Genomic DNA, 13,501 nt, shown 5'->3' with positions numbered 1-13,501 from the left:
TTACCAGGTGAAGCTGTAAGAGAATTGAGCGTAAAATGACGGTTAAAATTCATCATTCTATATTCAATAAGATTTTAGATATCAAATGTCATGCAGATTAACTAGGGGTCCAAGGACACCATGCTCCCTTGGTGAAATGTTGCCAATCTGATTATTTCAACATTCAACTCCCTCTGGTGAAGTAATAGAAACCAGAAACTTAACACATTCATCAAATATCATGATCTACTATAAGTCAATGACCCCTTACCCAAGTATAGCCATTTCCGGTTTCGATAAAATATGACGAACCATAAAGCTACAGGCCTCAGAATTCTTACAAAGAATGCCATTTTTTGGCACACAAGGTCACAGAAAGGCCATCTTTTATCAAATCGGCCTAATTCTTCTTGTGACGATGGGCCCCGATACGATACATATACCGGTAAGTATAAAACATCACGATAATTGATCAGAGTGTATTCAAATTTTCCCTTGAAAACTAAAAAAGCGCTGATCTTGGCAAACAATAACTAGGAGGCGCTGGCTTGATTCTGTTCAGGCCAATTTTTGTGCTGCTGATATGTCTTGACTAGAGACACTTACGAACCAAATATCAAAATAATGTCAAAGCATTTAAAAACTTCAGAAAATATCTCGATTCAGACAGATGCAAGTGAACACAATAGCCTGCTGGGGCCTCAAATAGGCTGAAAAAGGTTATTTAGGCGGAAGAGGGTTAAACTGCAAAAGTTCAAAGGCAATCCAGTTTTATGGATAATGGCAACACTCGAAGCGTAAACCTACGATATAGTTACATTAGAACTAGGGAGCACATATTCAAGTAGCATGTTACCTATTGCTGATGATGCTCAATAAAGAAGCCAAACTCGTGAATCAATGGTCCTACTTCATGCTTTAAGGTTTCAATCCCTTTTATTGGGTAAATTTTGATTCGTACGACAAGCACACACAGTACACATGTACGCAGTTGTGTTTATGCGATACAAGGATGACAAACGGTCGAAATCCAACGAGGATACATCGAACACACATTCATACACATGTCAACATTGATACTAACAGACCAAATGCATGCATATTCAAAACCATTTCATAATCCGATATCGAAGAAGCTGTCATCAACATTCGTTTCCTCGACGTTTGACGAGAACATTGGCAGAAAATTAATATTTGCCACCGCAGAACCTTCACTGTTATCTCATCCGACAGGTTTTTCTCTGCACTAAAAAGTCGATCGTTAAAATCTGCCCAAAACAAGTATCGGAAGCGAAAAGGTTTATCACAGTGCAAGGTTCTGCGGCACACATATTTGCTAAATTCAATGCTTGTTCTATTCTATCAGTATTGAATTGTGATTGCTGTTTTGGGGATTTTCCCCAAAAAATATTTGCTTCAAGATACATTTAACGCTATTTTTTTGCTTTGCGTTCAAATCGTATGAACATTCAACGAGTTCAGGGATGAGAACAGCAGCTCAGGGAAATTCGAGATCGTACCGGTATAGTAGTTGGGCATTTGATAGCACCATCATCATCACTGATGCAAGTGAACCACGATGTGATGTAGAAGTATTGACTTTCCTCCCCGTACTGGTCAGTTGTACGATACCTAGCTGCAGGTAGGGTTAGGGTTTATAAATATCTTCTATTGATGTGCACTGAGTGTGGTGTACATCAGTATGTTATTAATACTAAGCACCTACTTGGCTTTTATGGACCAGTTTAAGCCTTAATCCACAGTTCAACTCGATTAACAGCCAAGTGAGTTGATCCTTTTAAGGTAAAGATAGAAATTGTAAGTATACTAATAATAAATGCACCCCAATGGTTGGTTATACTGACCAGATTTGACTAAGCCCCGGGTTTAATCGAGTGAGCGACCTGTGGTTAAAGTTAAAACCGGTCCACAGAATGGACCTTCGCTACGCCCGAGGGTACGAGGTTTTCAATTAATTTAAAGGCGAGTATTATATTCTTCATGTTTAAAAAGCAAGAAACCGCCAAATTTCTCATCCCTGGGGTTAAAACCAGCGGTGCTACAGGATACATCAACAAGAGCATTATTTTACATTCAAACTGACGTCTTGGTCCACTTCATATGAAATAGTAGGCACTCCTTGCTAAATAAAACAAGATTAACTTCAACATTTTAGACACAGTTATATCTGGTTGACCAGAATTTGTCGAACAGTATGAAGTCTGAATATCTTATGAAGATAAACTTTTTTTTATAGCTTAGACGGGAAAGGTATTGTACCGGCCATATCTTATCTGAATATCTGTTTGAACAGGTAGACGATGCTAAATTTCTAAACTCAATACAATAATACTGCGTATATGTTGTACAAAACTCAATACAGTTTTTGATGGCATTAATTGAAGCTTTACAACTCATATTCTACTGGAGAGAGGTAGCATTTAGAAACTAAGTACACGTATGAAGAAGAAAGACATAACAAATACGGATAAAGTGATCATACTTGCTGCGGCATATTGAATGATTTGATCTGTGAATTTCACAAGCGAAACGAAAATATTTCACATTTAGACAATTCGTTTTTCTCGAAATTAGACAGATAATCGTTTCTTATCGTTAATAATTCATAGCAGACAACATTTTCGTAAGTGAACCAGAGCCGCTTGAGAGCGACACCAATAACTAAATATTTAACGATGATATTTTTATGCGGAGCCGCTCAAGAGCGGTACCTGTAATGAAATACTTACCACTTCCTCGTGTTTCTTCTTCTCCGCGTCCTCCTTTTCACGTTTGCTGATCTCTGGCATGATGTCATCGAGCCAGGAGAGTTCACGCTGAGTGAAAACCCAATCCAGTGCTTTACGTATAAAGCATATTGCGAGCACCTGAAAACCAACCACAAATATGGATAAGAATTTCCCCCGGAAATCGACGCATTTCTTCGAGAATTCTCGACCAGTCAGAGTATACAGTCTGACCTAGTCAGAGCATAGTGATGAAGCTAACTATGGCACTATGAGTGATATCATATCCGTGCTAATAAAACATACTTGTTTTAAAACGCATTACTTCGAATAACACTAATCCTAAGGACAAGAAAGTATGGCATTACCGCAGTATACATCACTATTTCGCTCTTAAGTGCGCCGTCAAGGCCACACCAAACTGCACTAAACATTTGATTTGGATCACAATAATGAACCAAGGCAAAATGCTGTTTACATTTTTCAGTTACTTCAGGACAGAAAATTCAGCAAAATTAAGAGCTGCTCGGTTTGGGGGTATGCGAACAAGAATCTACATTGTTCGATTGGTTTGATACTGAATCTACGATATAAAGTGCACAACTGAAACCTACCATGATCGGAAATGCGATCGAGATCATCTGAATAGTTTTAATCACCCACAGAATGACTAAACAAATGATTTGTATCAGCGTGAACATGTGTACACGCTTCGTCGGTACGTGTCGCAGATACATGTAGTCTGGCTGGTATTTAGGAGGCATGAACAATATCATCAACCGATTGACGAACTGCAAAAAGACAACCAGAAACATGAGATCGTATAGAATTTAGCCATCAAATGAGCCACCGGCACGCACTGAATTACGAGATGACGTAGTCAGTGATGTAGATATTGACAGAAAACTGCGTTTAAGTTAGTAATTTCAGATCTAATATAAAAATATTCAAAGAATTCCCTACCTCAATTCCTTTCAACGAAGATACACCCATATAAAGGAAAACCCCATATAACACAGGCATTGGTATAAACTGTAGAGAAAGAAAGAAATAAAGTGAGATAATTATGCCGTCTTCACTGTCGACAGTTGTATGAAAAAAAACCGCCGATTCGTAGGTAGTGCTTACCCGAAGAACAAACGTTATGAGCACAGATAGACCTATCGCGAGGAATATACAAATTCCTGTAACGCGCTGCTCCCTGAAAATGAAGAAAAATGTCATATAAATTTGCCTGTTGACTTTCGACCATTTGTTTCCGACAATCGCGTTACCGCCATCACCAGTTTCAACTGACCATAATCATGGACTTACCTGACGCCGAGAAACTGTGGCCGCTCACCAGGAGCGCTGGTCTTCGATTCTTTCTTCAAGCTCATTACATGATTTATAGACAGCACAGTCGCCGCGACGAACCAAGGCAGCCCCAACACTGAGCAAACCGCGATCAGAAGAGCTACCAGAAACAAGTCTAAGTGATAGCCACTACCTTTCTGCGATTAGAATAAGAAACACTGACAGCTATTTTTGAATTCATTAGTAAACATGTAGATCAGTTCTGAACAGTAGTATACAAACCTTCAGTTTGTTCTCTTTTCTGTTCACTATAACAGCAGTAATTTGCTGATCCATGAAAATAAGTATAGTAGCAAGCAGAGCCGGAAGAATGGCTGCCAAAGACGTCCACCATGGATTTTTTCCATGACCAAAAGGATGGATGACCCATTCACGTGTGCTTAGTGTTGGCTGATATTTAATGAAATTAAAATCAAGTAACTATACATATCAACTTTGCGGGGAACAAATTTATCGAAATGCTTTCGAGGACATTCGAGAGACATACCCGGAATTCATTTGGCACGTCGAGTTTCGGAGTTGCCACGCCCACAATAGCATCTAAACCAGCCATCGCAAGAATCGCGATCAACACCGAAAAATCACTTATCACTTGACGAGCCTACATTAAAATAGCATTATTCTTAATAGCTAATACACCGACAATTTCTACATTACAACTAAATAATGGGAATCGAGACAATTGCCATACCATATTGGGTAAGAATCGGCCAGTGCGGAACGCTTTTAGCCCCATGGCTATACAAAATGTTCCGAAGAACAAGATCACAGACAGAAAGAAGACATTATCATGGTAGTAGGGCGTACTGCATCCGGAGCCGACCAGAATATCTTTGTGCTTTAGACAGTCTTTACGCTGGTACGAGTCGTTCATTAATACGCCTCCGACGTAGCTGATCGCCGTCGTCATTGCATCCGGTATCTGCGTTGTCGTCGCCGCCGCCGGAGCTATCGTTGACGACGCATTCGTTGCGTTCTCCTTCGGCATGCAATAACACTCGTAATCCAAGACGGCGTCCGGGTGTAAATTGATCGGATTCTTCTCGAGCACTTTCGCCAGCTTCTCGAATGCTTTAAAGATGAATATGAGCGATATGAGCACGGCGAAACTCTCTTCGGTGAAACGCGTGATATATCGCACCAGCGCGCTTAGGTCGAACGCGACCATAATTATCAATATAAGGGCCGTCCACAGACCGATCCACCATCGCAAGCCCAAATAATCCAGTCCATAAGTGCTAAAACGATGAAAATTAGAGGCTTATAAGAGTGAATCCGAAAAACCAAGGAGTCCAATTTGACATGTTTATGATAAGTATTTGTAAACGAAATAGAGCCGCTGCAGTTGATGAAGATTGATTTTTAGTACCCAGTAAGTTTTATATGATCGAATCATAGAATGATAAAACTTTTTGAAAATACATCCATCAATGTAATAGCAGTGATTTAGAAATGGTCCCAGCAGTAGCATCGATAGTTTAAATGCGGGTTTCTTTCAAATCGATACTCACGAGCAAAACTTGTACGTTATTGTTTCGAAAACGAGTACAGGTCCTGTACTGCCGAGTATAGTCAACGGCTGCCCGGCAAACAACGCGTACACAACTCCACATATAGCTCCAGCTAATATGCTCTCCAATGCAGCCTGAAAATTGAGATGAACCAATTACAGATGAAATATCTTCTGATTCGTAACAAAATCAAAAGCATGAACAATAATGACATGTACCATATTATTGCCCGTAGCATCACCAAGAAGACCTCCAAACGTAATAATAGGTGTGAGACAGGCAAAATAGAGGAAGATAAATGAGGCAATGCTCTGGATATGTAACGCATCTTTGAAGTCGCTTGCGTAAAATGGAGCCTTCCGCTTGACATCGTCGATGAGACCACCAAAAAACCTGTAACAAGCAAAAAATGGCTGGACATGTCATTGGAGCTTAATCATTCGAATATGGGTTATAAGATTTCTTTGGAATGTCCATTTTCATTCCAACTGAAGTAAATGGTTTTCACTCAATCAGGCTTGGTAAACAGTCTAGTTGCATCTATATTAACACTGCCCAGGTGCACACACAGGAAAAACCATCTACATAACAGCTTTTGCCCCCAAATGAGTAAAGTTACTCCACTTAACGTAGTAATAAAACTATTCTAACCTGCCCGTCCTTATAAGGGTGGCATCTCCATGATCTTCATGCTCCATCGTAGGTTGAGCATTACCATTCGGTGTTTGACTAGGATTCGGATGGCTGCCAGTTGGTGTTTTACGTGATTCCTAATGAGATAAATCAATTGCAATTTCAATATCTCATAAGAGTCATTTGAACGAAACTCTAGTTTGAGTAGGTTTGAAAAAAAGAATAATACAGTGGTTAAGAGAGTGCCAAATGAAGATGAATAAAGTAGTTTTCAAGAAAAATCAGATAAGACCAAAATCCCAAATGAATGCGAAAGACAGATTGGAAAACGACATTGGTCCATTTAGCTTGAAGTGTGTACTTTTCAATTTGACCAATAATGCATCAATTTGTTAGTATTTCCAATGTTTTGTTTAAACTGATTTGTCTGATAACAACCGCATCCGGATCTTTAGTTCTCATTAAATATAATTGAGATATAATTTATTTATTTCCAGTTATTCCAGTTATTTCCAATTAACCAGACATAGCTAGTACACCGTACTGCAGTGTATCGATGTAATAAGTAATTTGTTCTCTCTATTGAAAGATGGCAGCACCTATCAAACACGGTTGATAATTATTTAGAAATGATACACTGCACTGTGGTGTAGACACACTACACTATAGCATATGCATGTTATACAAAGTACTGGAATTATAAAAAGGTGGAATTTTTTACAATTACCAAATTATGTCTGATACTTTAAGCATACCTGTGATGGTACAGATTTCGGTGGTTCAATTCGTATCGTCGGGTCCCATTCACCGGGCGGCAACACCGTACAATTGCTGAGAAACTCGTCGACGCCGGCCAACAGGTCGTTACGCTTGCGCGCTTTATACGCGACGTCGTGGAAGATCTCGTCGGACATCAACGTGGCGATCGATCGTCCGATCTCGTGGTAGTTTGAAGACTGCTCGTTATTCTTCGGTCCGAGTAAAATGAAGAGAAAACGAGTCGGCACGGGTACCTCCGTCAGGTCGCCCATCAACGACGCCTTGTTTAGACGGACAAATGCAATGATCGGATGCTTTAAGAATTCGACCTCGCCGACAAGAATATTCGAAGCTTCGGCGCCCGGAGGAATCTTCTTCATGAACGCCACATTCATCTGTAGATATAGAAGATACAATATTACTGTTCTTATAGATGCGACAATTCATTTTCTGCACCAAGATCTGTGTTCCGTAAAACGCTCCTAATTCGCTAACTTGACTGGGCTTAAGTTAACACTTCTGTAGACACCATGCATACATAGGTTTACATAAGGGTTAAGGTATGTTTAGAAGGGTACAACTTGTAAGGGTAGGAAAAACTAATGGCTTGCAAGGAAGCGAGTTAAGCTAATAATAGGTTTAGAGATTGGAATGGAGTAGGAGTAGTTCGGATTCGTGTGCGCAAGGGATGAAGTGCCCTTAGATAGTATTTGAGGCGATAATTCAATATAAGTGAGATTAAGATATTTGGGAAAAGGGGTTGACCATGTTGGTAGAATCTATTGGCAGGAAACCAAGATGGTAGCTTTTGAGAACAAGATATTCAAGTTCAAGCTTCAACATTTTTCAATTCTACTCGACACAAACCTTATGCGACGACGGTGTTTCATGCAGCTCTGATCCGCTATCGTTATGAGTCATGTTGTCTTTAACCGATGAATTCGTATGCAAGTCGAGACCCATGAGATTGTTGCTCGAACTCTTTGACATTTTACTGCTGCTACCTGTGCGATGCATGTTAAAATTGCCGGCACTCGCTGTAAAAAGAAAAACGCAGCCGTGTATTTCACATATATCGTTATAAAATTTATTCGACGGGGAAATGAAAACACCAGGTTGTTTATGAATCCTTGATGTCTCGTCAATATATATTCATATATCCTTACCTTACCTTAGGCTAGTTACACACAATTTCATTAAGAAAATATATATCTAAGGTCATATAGCCAGCATCGCCGCACTTAAATGTGCAGGTGAACAGCATAATCCTATACAAACCCTTCAACAAAGATGTGACCACCTCTAATATACATATATATATATATATACACACACCCTTTGACATTACAAATTCCAACTTTCAACTAATAACGATTTAGCTTTCATTTTCTTAGAGTAAATCGGTAAATTTGATAACATCAGTCAGGATATGTGGGCAGCCATCCTTACATAAAGGGCCACAGAATTCAGTTACCAGTACGATGACATGCGCCTTACCAAGATTATATATGAATGAAAGCGGGGGTCCTTTCGATATGTGCGCAGTAGTTTTTGCCGAAACATTCGATTCATGCAATATATACTGTTTCTCAACCTTATCATATATATGTATCGTATAATCAGCATATTGTATTATTATCGAATTTCCTTATAATTCCTTAACATGATTTATATACCATACGCTTGTTTGCTTACGGTACATGCAGCAGGTATGCACTCGAAGGGATTTAGAAGTGCCTGAAACGGGTATCATAACATGATCAAGGTGGGGTAAAAAGAGGAAGATTTCCTTTACGGTAATCGAGAAACAAAAGGTGTGTGGAAATAAATGACAGATTAAACTGGACACACATATGCCAGAGCTACCAACCAACTCAAATATTATCGTCCAGTGCAACAGATTTTTAAATTACGAATTTTTATGGTAAATGTAGCTGTTTACAATGATTAAGGGTATAAGAACTGCAGCAATTTGCATCTGGGAATTCTAGTTATTACCAGGATAAAGGCTACTTAAATTACTACGGAAGAAAACCAATTGTGAGAAGCAGAAATAGTCAGGGAGAGCATCGAAATTAAAACACAATGCTAAACAAGATTACAATTGATTTCCCGCGAAAATGAGTTTTTCTTCGATCCGAGCACTATTAGATGAGAAATATTTCGCGACGATTAACTTGGTAATAACAGCTTGTTTGAAATGTCCAGATGAAATGAGACAGTTGACAGCAGTGCTAATAGGGAATAGGATAAAATCGCTTTTGAATGTATCAGCACTTTCTTATTTAAAGGTCAACTGCCCTCTAGATAGAATATTGCGTAAAACCTATTTTCTAAATGTGATATGTGTATAAATGATAAGTGTGTTACTAATTTTGATTTTGGTAAAGCCATTACTGAGAAATAAGACTTAACCTCAGCTATTTTCTCCAGCTTCCCGTACACAGCATGTGCGTGTTTGCTGTGAAAAACCCACGATTGCTGATCACTATCAGGAGGTCAGTCAGAATGAGTAGAGTTTTTAGAGGACATTTACTCAAACCAAAAAATCGAATGTCCATTTGATGTCAAGGATCACGATTAATTCAAGAGGACTATTTCGATTGAAATTACATAGATCCACCGGGAAATGTCAACGACACCTAATACACATACGTTATTTCGTAAGTACATCGGTATGTCGACCATCTCCCATTAGTCTACCTTCATTTTGGTGTTAATGGATTAATCTATTACCAACCAAAATCCCAGATCAAACTCTGAACATGCACTAGGCACTGAAGAACTTGTGGAAAAAATCATTTATTAATGAAATTATCAAATCTTTGACTAGATATCCAATGCACACATAGTTGAAAAGTGAATACAGTAACCAGTTGGAAAATCACTTTGGAGGGCGAAACTAAAAATGAAATCAAAATTAATCTAAATCCACTATTGTCATGGTGGAAAATATACCAGAGGATAGGATTTGTAAGCAGAAAAACAAGAAGTATTAAGCAATAAAAGCAAAGCAAAGCTGCATAATAAAATAGTTACGGCAGATATATAGTTAGGTCGGGCAGTTCTATTCTATACCCCTTTTTCACGAATCTCACACATATTTCCTCATAAAGCCTCAATACTATAAAGCCACCTGAAAACATGGACTGGATATAGTTGTGAAAAGTCAGTTTATCCGGACCTGATCGCAGTCAGCATATATTTTTCTTACACTACCCTCCCAGAATTGACAGTGTCTTTAGTAACGCAGTTAACGTTAATTTGAAACTGGGCCCACGGAGCATATCGTCGATTTGAAAAGAAGCGATATAAGATTGGCCAAATTCGCTGATTATCAATTGCCTGTCGAAAATCATTGTCCATCCAATGGAAAACCCTAATTCAATAACGAGGATCCAGTTCAACAGTTGTTACTTAAAAGCTAACTCCGACTTAAGATTAATTCATATTCAATGAGTTAACTACGAGTCATATCTTAACTCCGAACTATGAACTAGGTCCAGGGCTCAGTTCCACAATTCACGGTTAAATTTAACTCTATAGTTGGATTAGCTCTATGTTTTAATTCTATAGTCAAATCTTAACCAGCTTTCCACAACTATCCGCCAGCACAAAGAAACAATCATTTCGACTGCTGTGGAGAAATATAGATATCTCAGTATATATGAAATAAGCGATGGTGACGTTATGATTATATGCTAGAAGCAGATTGTTATGACTAACGAAAATTTTCATATATTCGAAAGAAAAATCAAAAGTATTTCGACGCCGTTTACTGTGAAATCAGTATGATACGTAAGCGCTGTCGTGGTTTTCAACAACAAAAATCGACAACACCCTCAAAATCATCCGAGGAATAATAAAATTGGTGAGCGATGAAAGCAGCATATTTCTTTCATGATAGGCGTGCTTCTTCCTGCGAGTTTCGTGCAGTTGCAAAGAATCATCGAAAATGAACTAAAAAGCGAAATTGGGTTCTCGGTTAAGAATAAAAAAACCAATACCGAAATTCCACCAGCACTTCATAGCTAACTTTTTTACTTTTAAAGAAATGAAATTCATAGTTCCACGCTAACGTACGAGATCTACTAGTGAGGGGTTATGGCACGTTTTCAAACGAATAGCCGCATTCTCTTAGAATGCTGTATTTACACTAGTAAATAGCCGTCGAATTATCAAATGCCGAGGAAAACACATTTTTCCCATCATTCGACAAATCTTCAAGCTAGCACTAGCCGAGATCTCTGTCGGTTAGCTAAGAACGAAATCGTTAAATCGGTGTAACTTTAACCAGCAGGAAGAATTTAACCTGGCCATTTCCAAAGATCTGTCATCAGAAGTGTTCACATGTCACACATGCTATTGCGTTCAATATATAAGTATCATTGCCAAAAGAAAATTGAAGCCGGCCAAAATGAAATAATGTCCTGTTCGTTCGTAACGCGGAGAATTTTTCATTTCTGTTTTTTTTTTTTTGAAAATAGTTTCGACACTGAACGGAAGCAACGTACCTCTTCTTAACCAATAATTACTCAAAGGGCCTGGAATATTTCAAAATACACAACAAATAATAATGGTAATGATGACGCTGATCATGATGCGGACGCCACATGATGTACCGAAAATAAAAATAGAACAATAATACCAGTGTCGAGTACGATGATGAAATTAATAATAGTGAACAGGGTTTCACCAAACGAATTAACAAAAATTGATAAATGGATACGATTTCTTCGATGAACATCAAAACCAAACAGAAAAGAGACATTCATTCAATACCATCATCCCTGGGCAGGGATTCGAAACCTGATGGCATCGAGATTGCTAGGGTACGAAACCCTGCCACACTAGACCGAGTGCGCAGATAAACACGCAGTTTAGATCATGTCATTATTAGCCAATCAGAAATCCTGTTTTATTTAAGCCCAGGTTTTTTCCCATTGATATTATTTCCATGAAATTTTCCTCAGCAGTTATACCAGCAATCTGATTGGTGCCGCAAGTTTTCGTGTGGCAAAGCTTTCGCATGTACCTGTGCACCCAGTCCAATGTGGCAGGGGTTTGTGCCGTGGCTGAGTTTAGCGATGCCATTAGATTCAAATCCCTGCCTGGGGAGGATGTCCAATACTTGCAAATGAAGTGCAAATAAAACGACGAAACTGCTTATTTAGGAATAATCGCCAAAATAATATCGGAAACCCTGTTTAGAAGACAACTGATAGTCGAGTCGAGGAGTGAAGATGATAAATCATATACACAATAGAGACAGACACCATAAAAAAGTGAAATGATGTAAATGATGTAGTAATTGTCCGAAATAAAAGGATGATCAGCTAAAAAGCTCTTAAGCTTGTATAACACGCGTTAAAATACGGGCTCTGTTCTTATATCCTTTCCAGCAGGCGCTGTAGGCCTAGTCAATGCAAACTGTTTCATCGTGATACAAATGTTAATGATGATTATGTTTATGATAGGCCTATGTATAATAATAAATAATAGTGAATAAATACACAAGGTTCTTAATTAACAAAATTCAAGCTGTACACACTTCATTACTTGGAAATTTGCAGTGGTTTGCACGAATAATGAGTTCTATTACTATTACTGACAGTCAACACATCGTGATAATTAAACTACATAGATCCACAAGAACTTTGCATCATACGTGATCCATCAACTATGATTGGAAATTTAATACGTTCAAGTCCGTTCAAAGAGCTTCATAAGAAAACCTCAAAATCACTACGTTATATCAAAAGTTCCTCTCTAGACATTGAGACAGGTATCTAAAATTTTCAAGCTTGTTTCCAAATTTGCTCATAAGTTGACGATTTCAAAATTTTGAAAACAGCTTTTTTCCTCTAACATTTACAAAGGTCACATTGTCTACATCTCTATTGTATATAGTATACATATACATATACATATACATATACATATACATATACATATACATATATATATATATATATATATATTAACATAAATAAGGTTAGTATAGCTACAGCGCGGGCGTAGTCACTTACCGCTGTTCATGTTGCTCGGTTCGGAGCGTTTTTTGCCGATGTCGGCCAGTGAACGGATCAACGGCAGCATCGAACCACGATGGCTCATGTCGCCTTCTTTGCGGTGTTTTTTGTCGTGTAAATGTCGATGGCGTCGCAGCAACGCGTCGCGCACGCTCTCGCGGTGTTGCTCTTCCAGCTGTTTATTCGCAATCATGTGATCCAGAATCAGGTCTGAAAAAGGTCGAGCGAAAACTTAAAAGAGTGAAAACGAGACACCGTTTGGCCGCACGACTAGAGCGTCCTGAAAATGTTGCGCAATAGTCTTTCTACCTAGGAACTAAGTTTCCATGATGATAATGGACATATCAAGCCGCATGGCTCCAAATGCCATGATTTGGGCGCATGATTGAAAACCAAATATGACTTCATGCAATCAGCTTGAAGACAATGGAACTGACATTAATACCATAACTGATCTTAACCACCTGACAAAGGCTGAATCGTT

The 13,501-nt window shown here is 38.7% G+C and overlaps 1 protein-coding gene across 1 annotated transcript in view; it reads right to left on the bottom strand.

Moving 5' to 3' along the window:
• LOC141903828 (sodium-driven chloride bicarbonate exchanger-like) overlaps positions 1-13,501 on the bottom strand; it is a 43,424-nt gene that overhangs the window by 7,813 nt on the left and 22,110 nt on the right. The window contains exons 6-20 of the mRNA XM_074792166.1: positions 13,015-13,227; positions 11,500-11,529; positions 7,853-8,022; positions 6,982-7,380; positions 6,245-6,363; positions 5,812-5,986; positions 5,594-5,727; positions 4,774-5,320; positions 4,570-4,683; positions 4,305-4,472; positions 4,041-4,219; positions 3,855-3,927; positions 3,690-3,758; positions 3,341-3,517; positions 2,730-2,867 (exon numbers count right to left, since the gene is read on the bottom strand). Coding sequence (XP_074648267.1) covers positions 2,730-2,867; positions 3,341-3,517; positions 3,690-3,758; positions 3,855-3,927; positions 4,041-4,219; positions 4,305-4,472; positions 4,570-4,683; positions 4,774-5,320; positions 5,594-5,727; positions 5,812-5,986; positions 6,245-6,363; positions 6,982-7,380; positions 7,853-8,022; positions 11,500-11,529; positions 13,015-13,227 — 2,705 coding nt within the window. The remainder of the gene's footprint in view (positions 1-2,729; positions 2,868-3,340; positions 3,518-3,689; positions 3,759-3,854; positions 3,928-4,040; positions 4,220-4,304; positions 4,473-4,569; positions 4,684-4,773; positions 5,321-5,593; positions 5,728-5,811; positions 5,987-6,244; positions 6,364-6,981; positions 7,381-7,852; positions 8,023-11,499; positions 11,530-13,014; positions 13,228-13,501) is intronic.

The sequence above is a fragment of the Tubulanus polymorphus genome, chromosome 1 (assembly GCF_964204645.1).
Source record: "Tubulanus polymorphus chromosome 1, tnTubPoly1.2, whole genome shotgun sequence".
In the NCBI taxonomy this organism is placed as follows: domain Eukaryota; kingdom Metazoa; phylum Nemertea; class Palaeonemertea; order Tubulaniformes; family Tubulanidae; genus Tubulanus; species Tubulanus polymorphus.
Note: the sequence above shows the minus strand (reverse complement) of the source record. Positions and strands in the feature narration are given on the sequence as shown.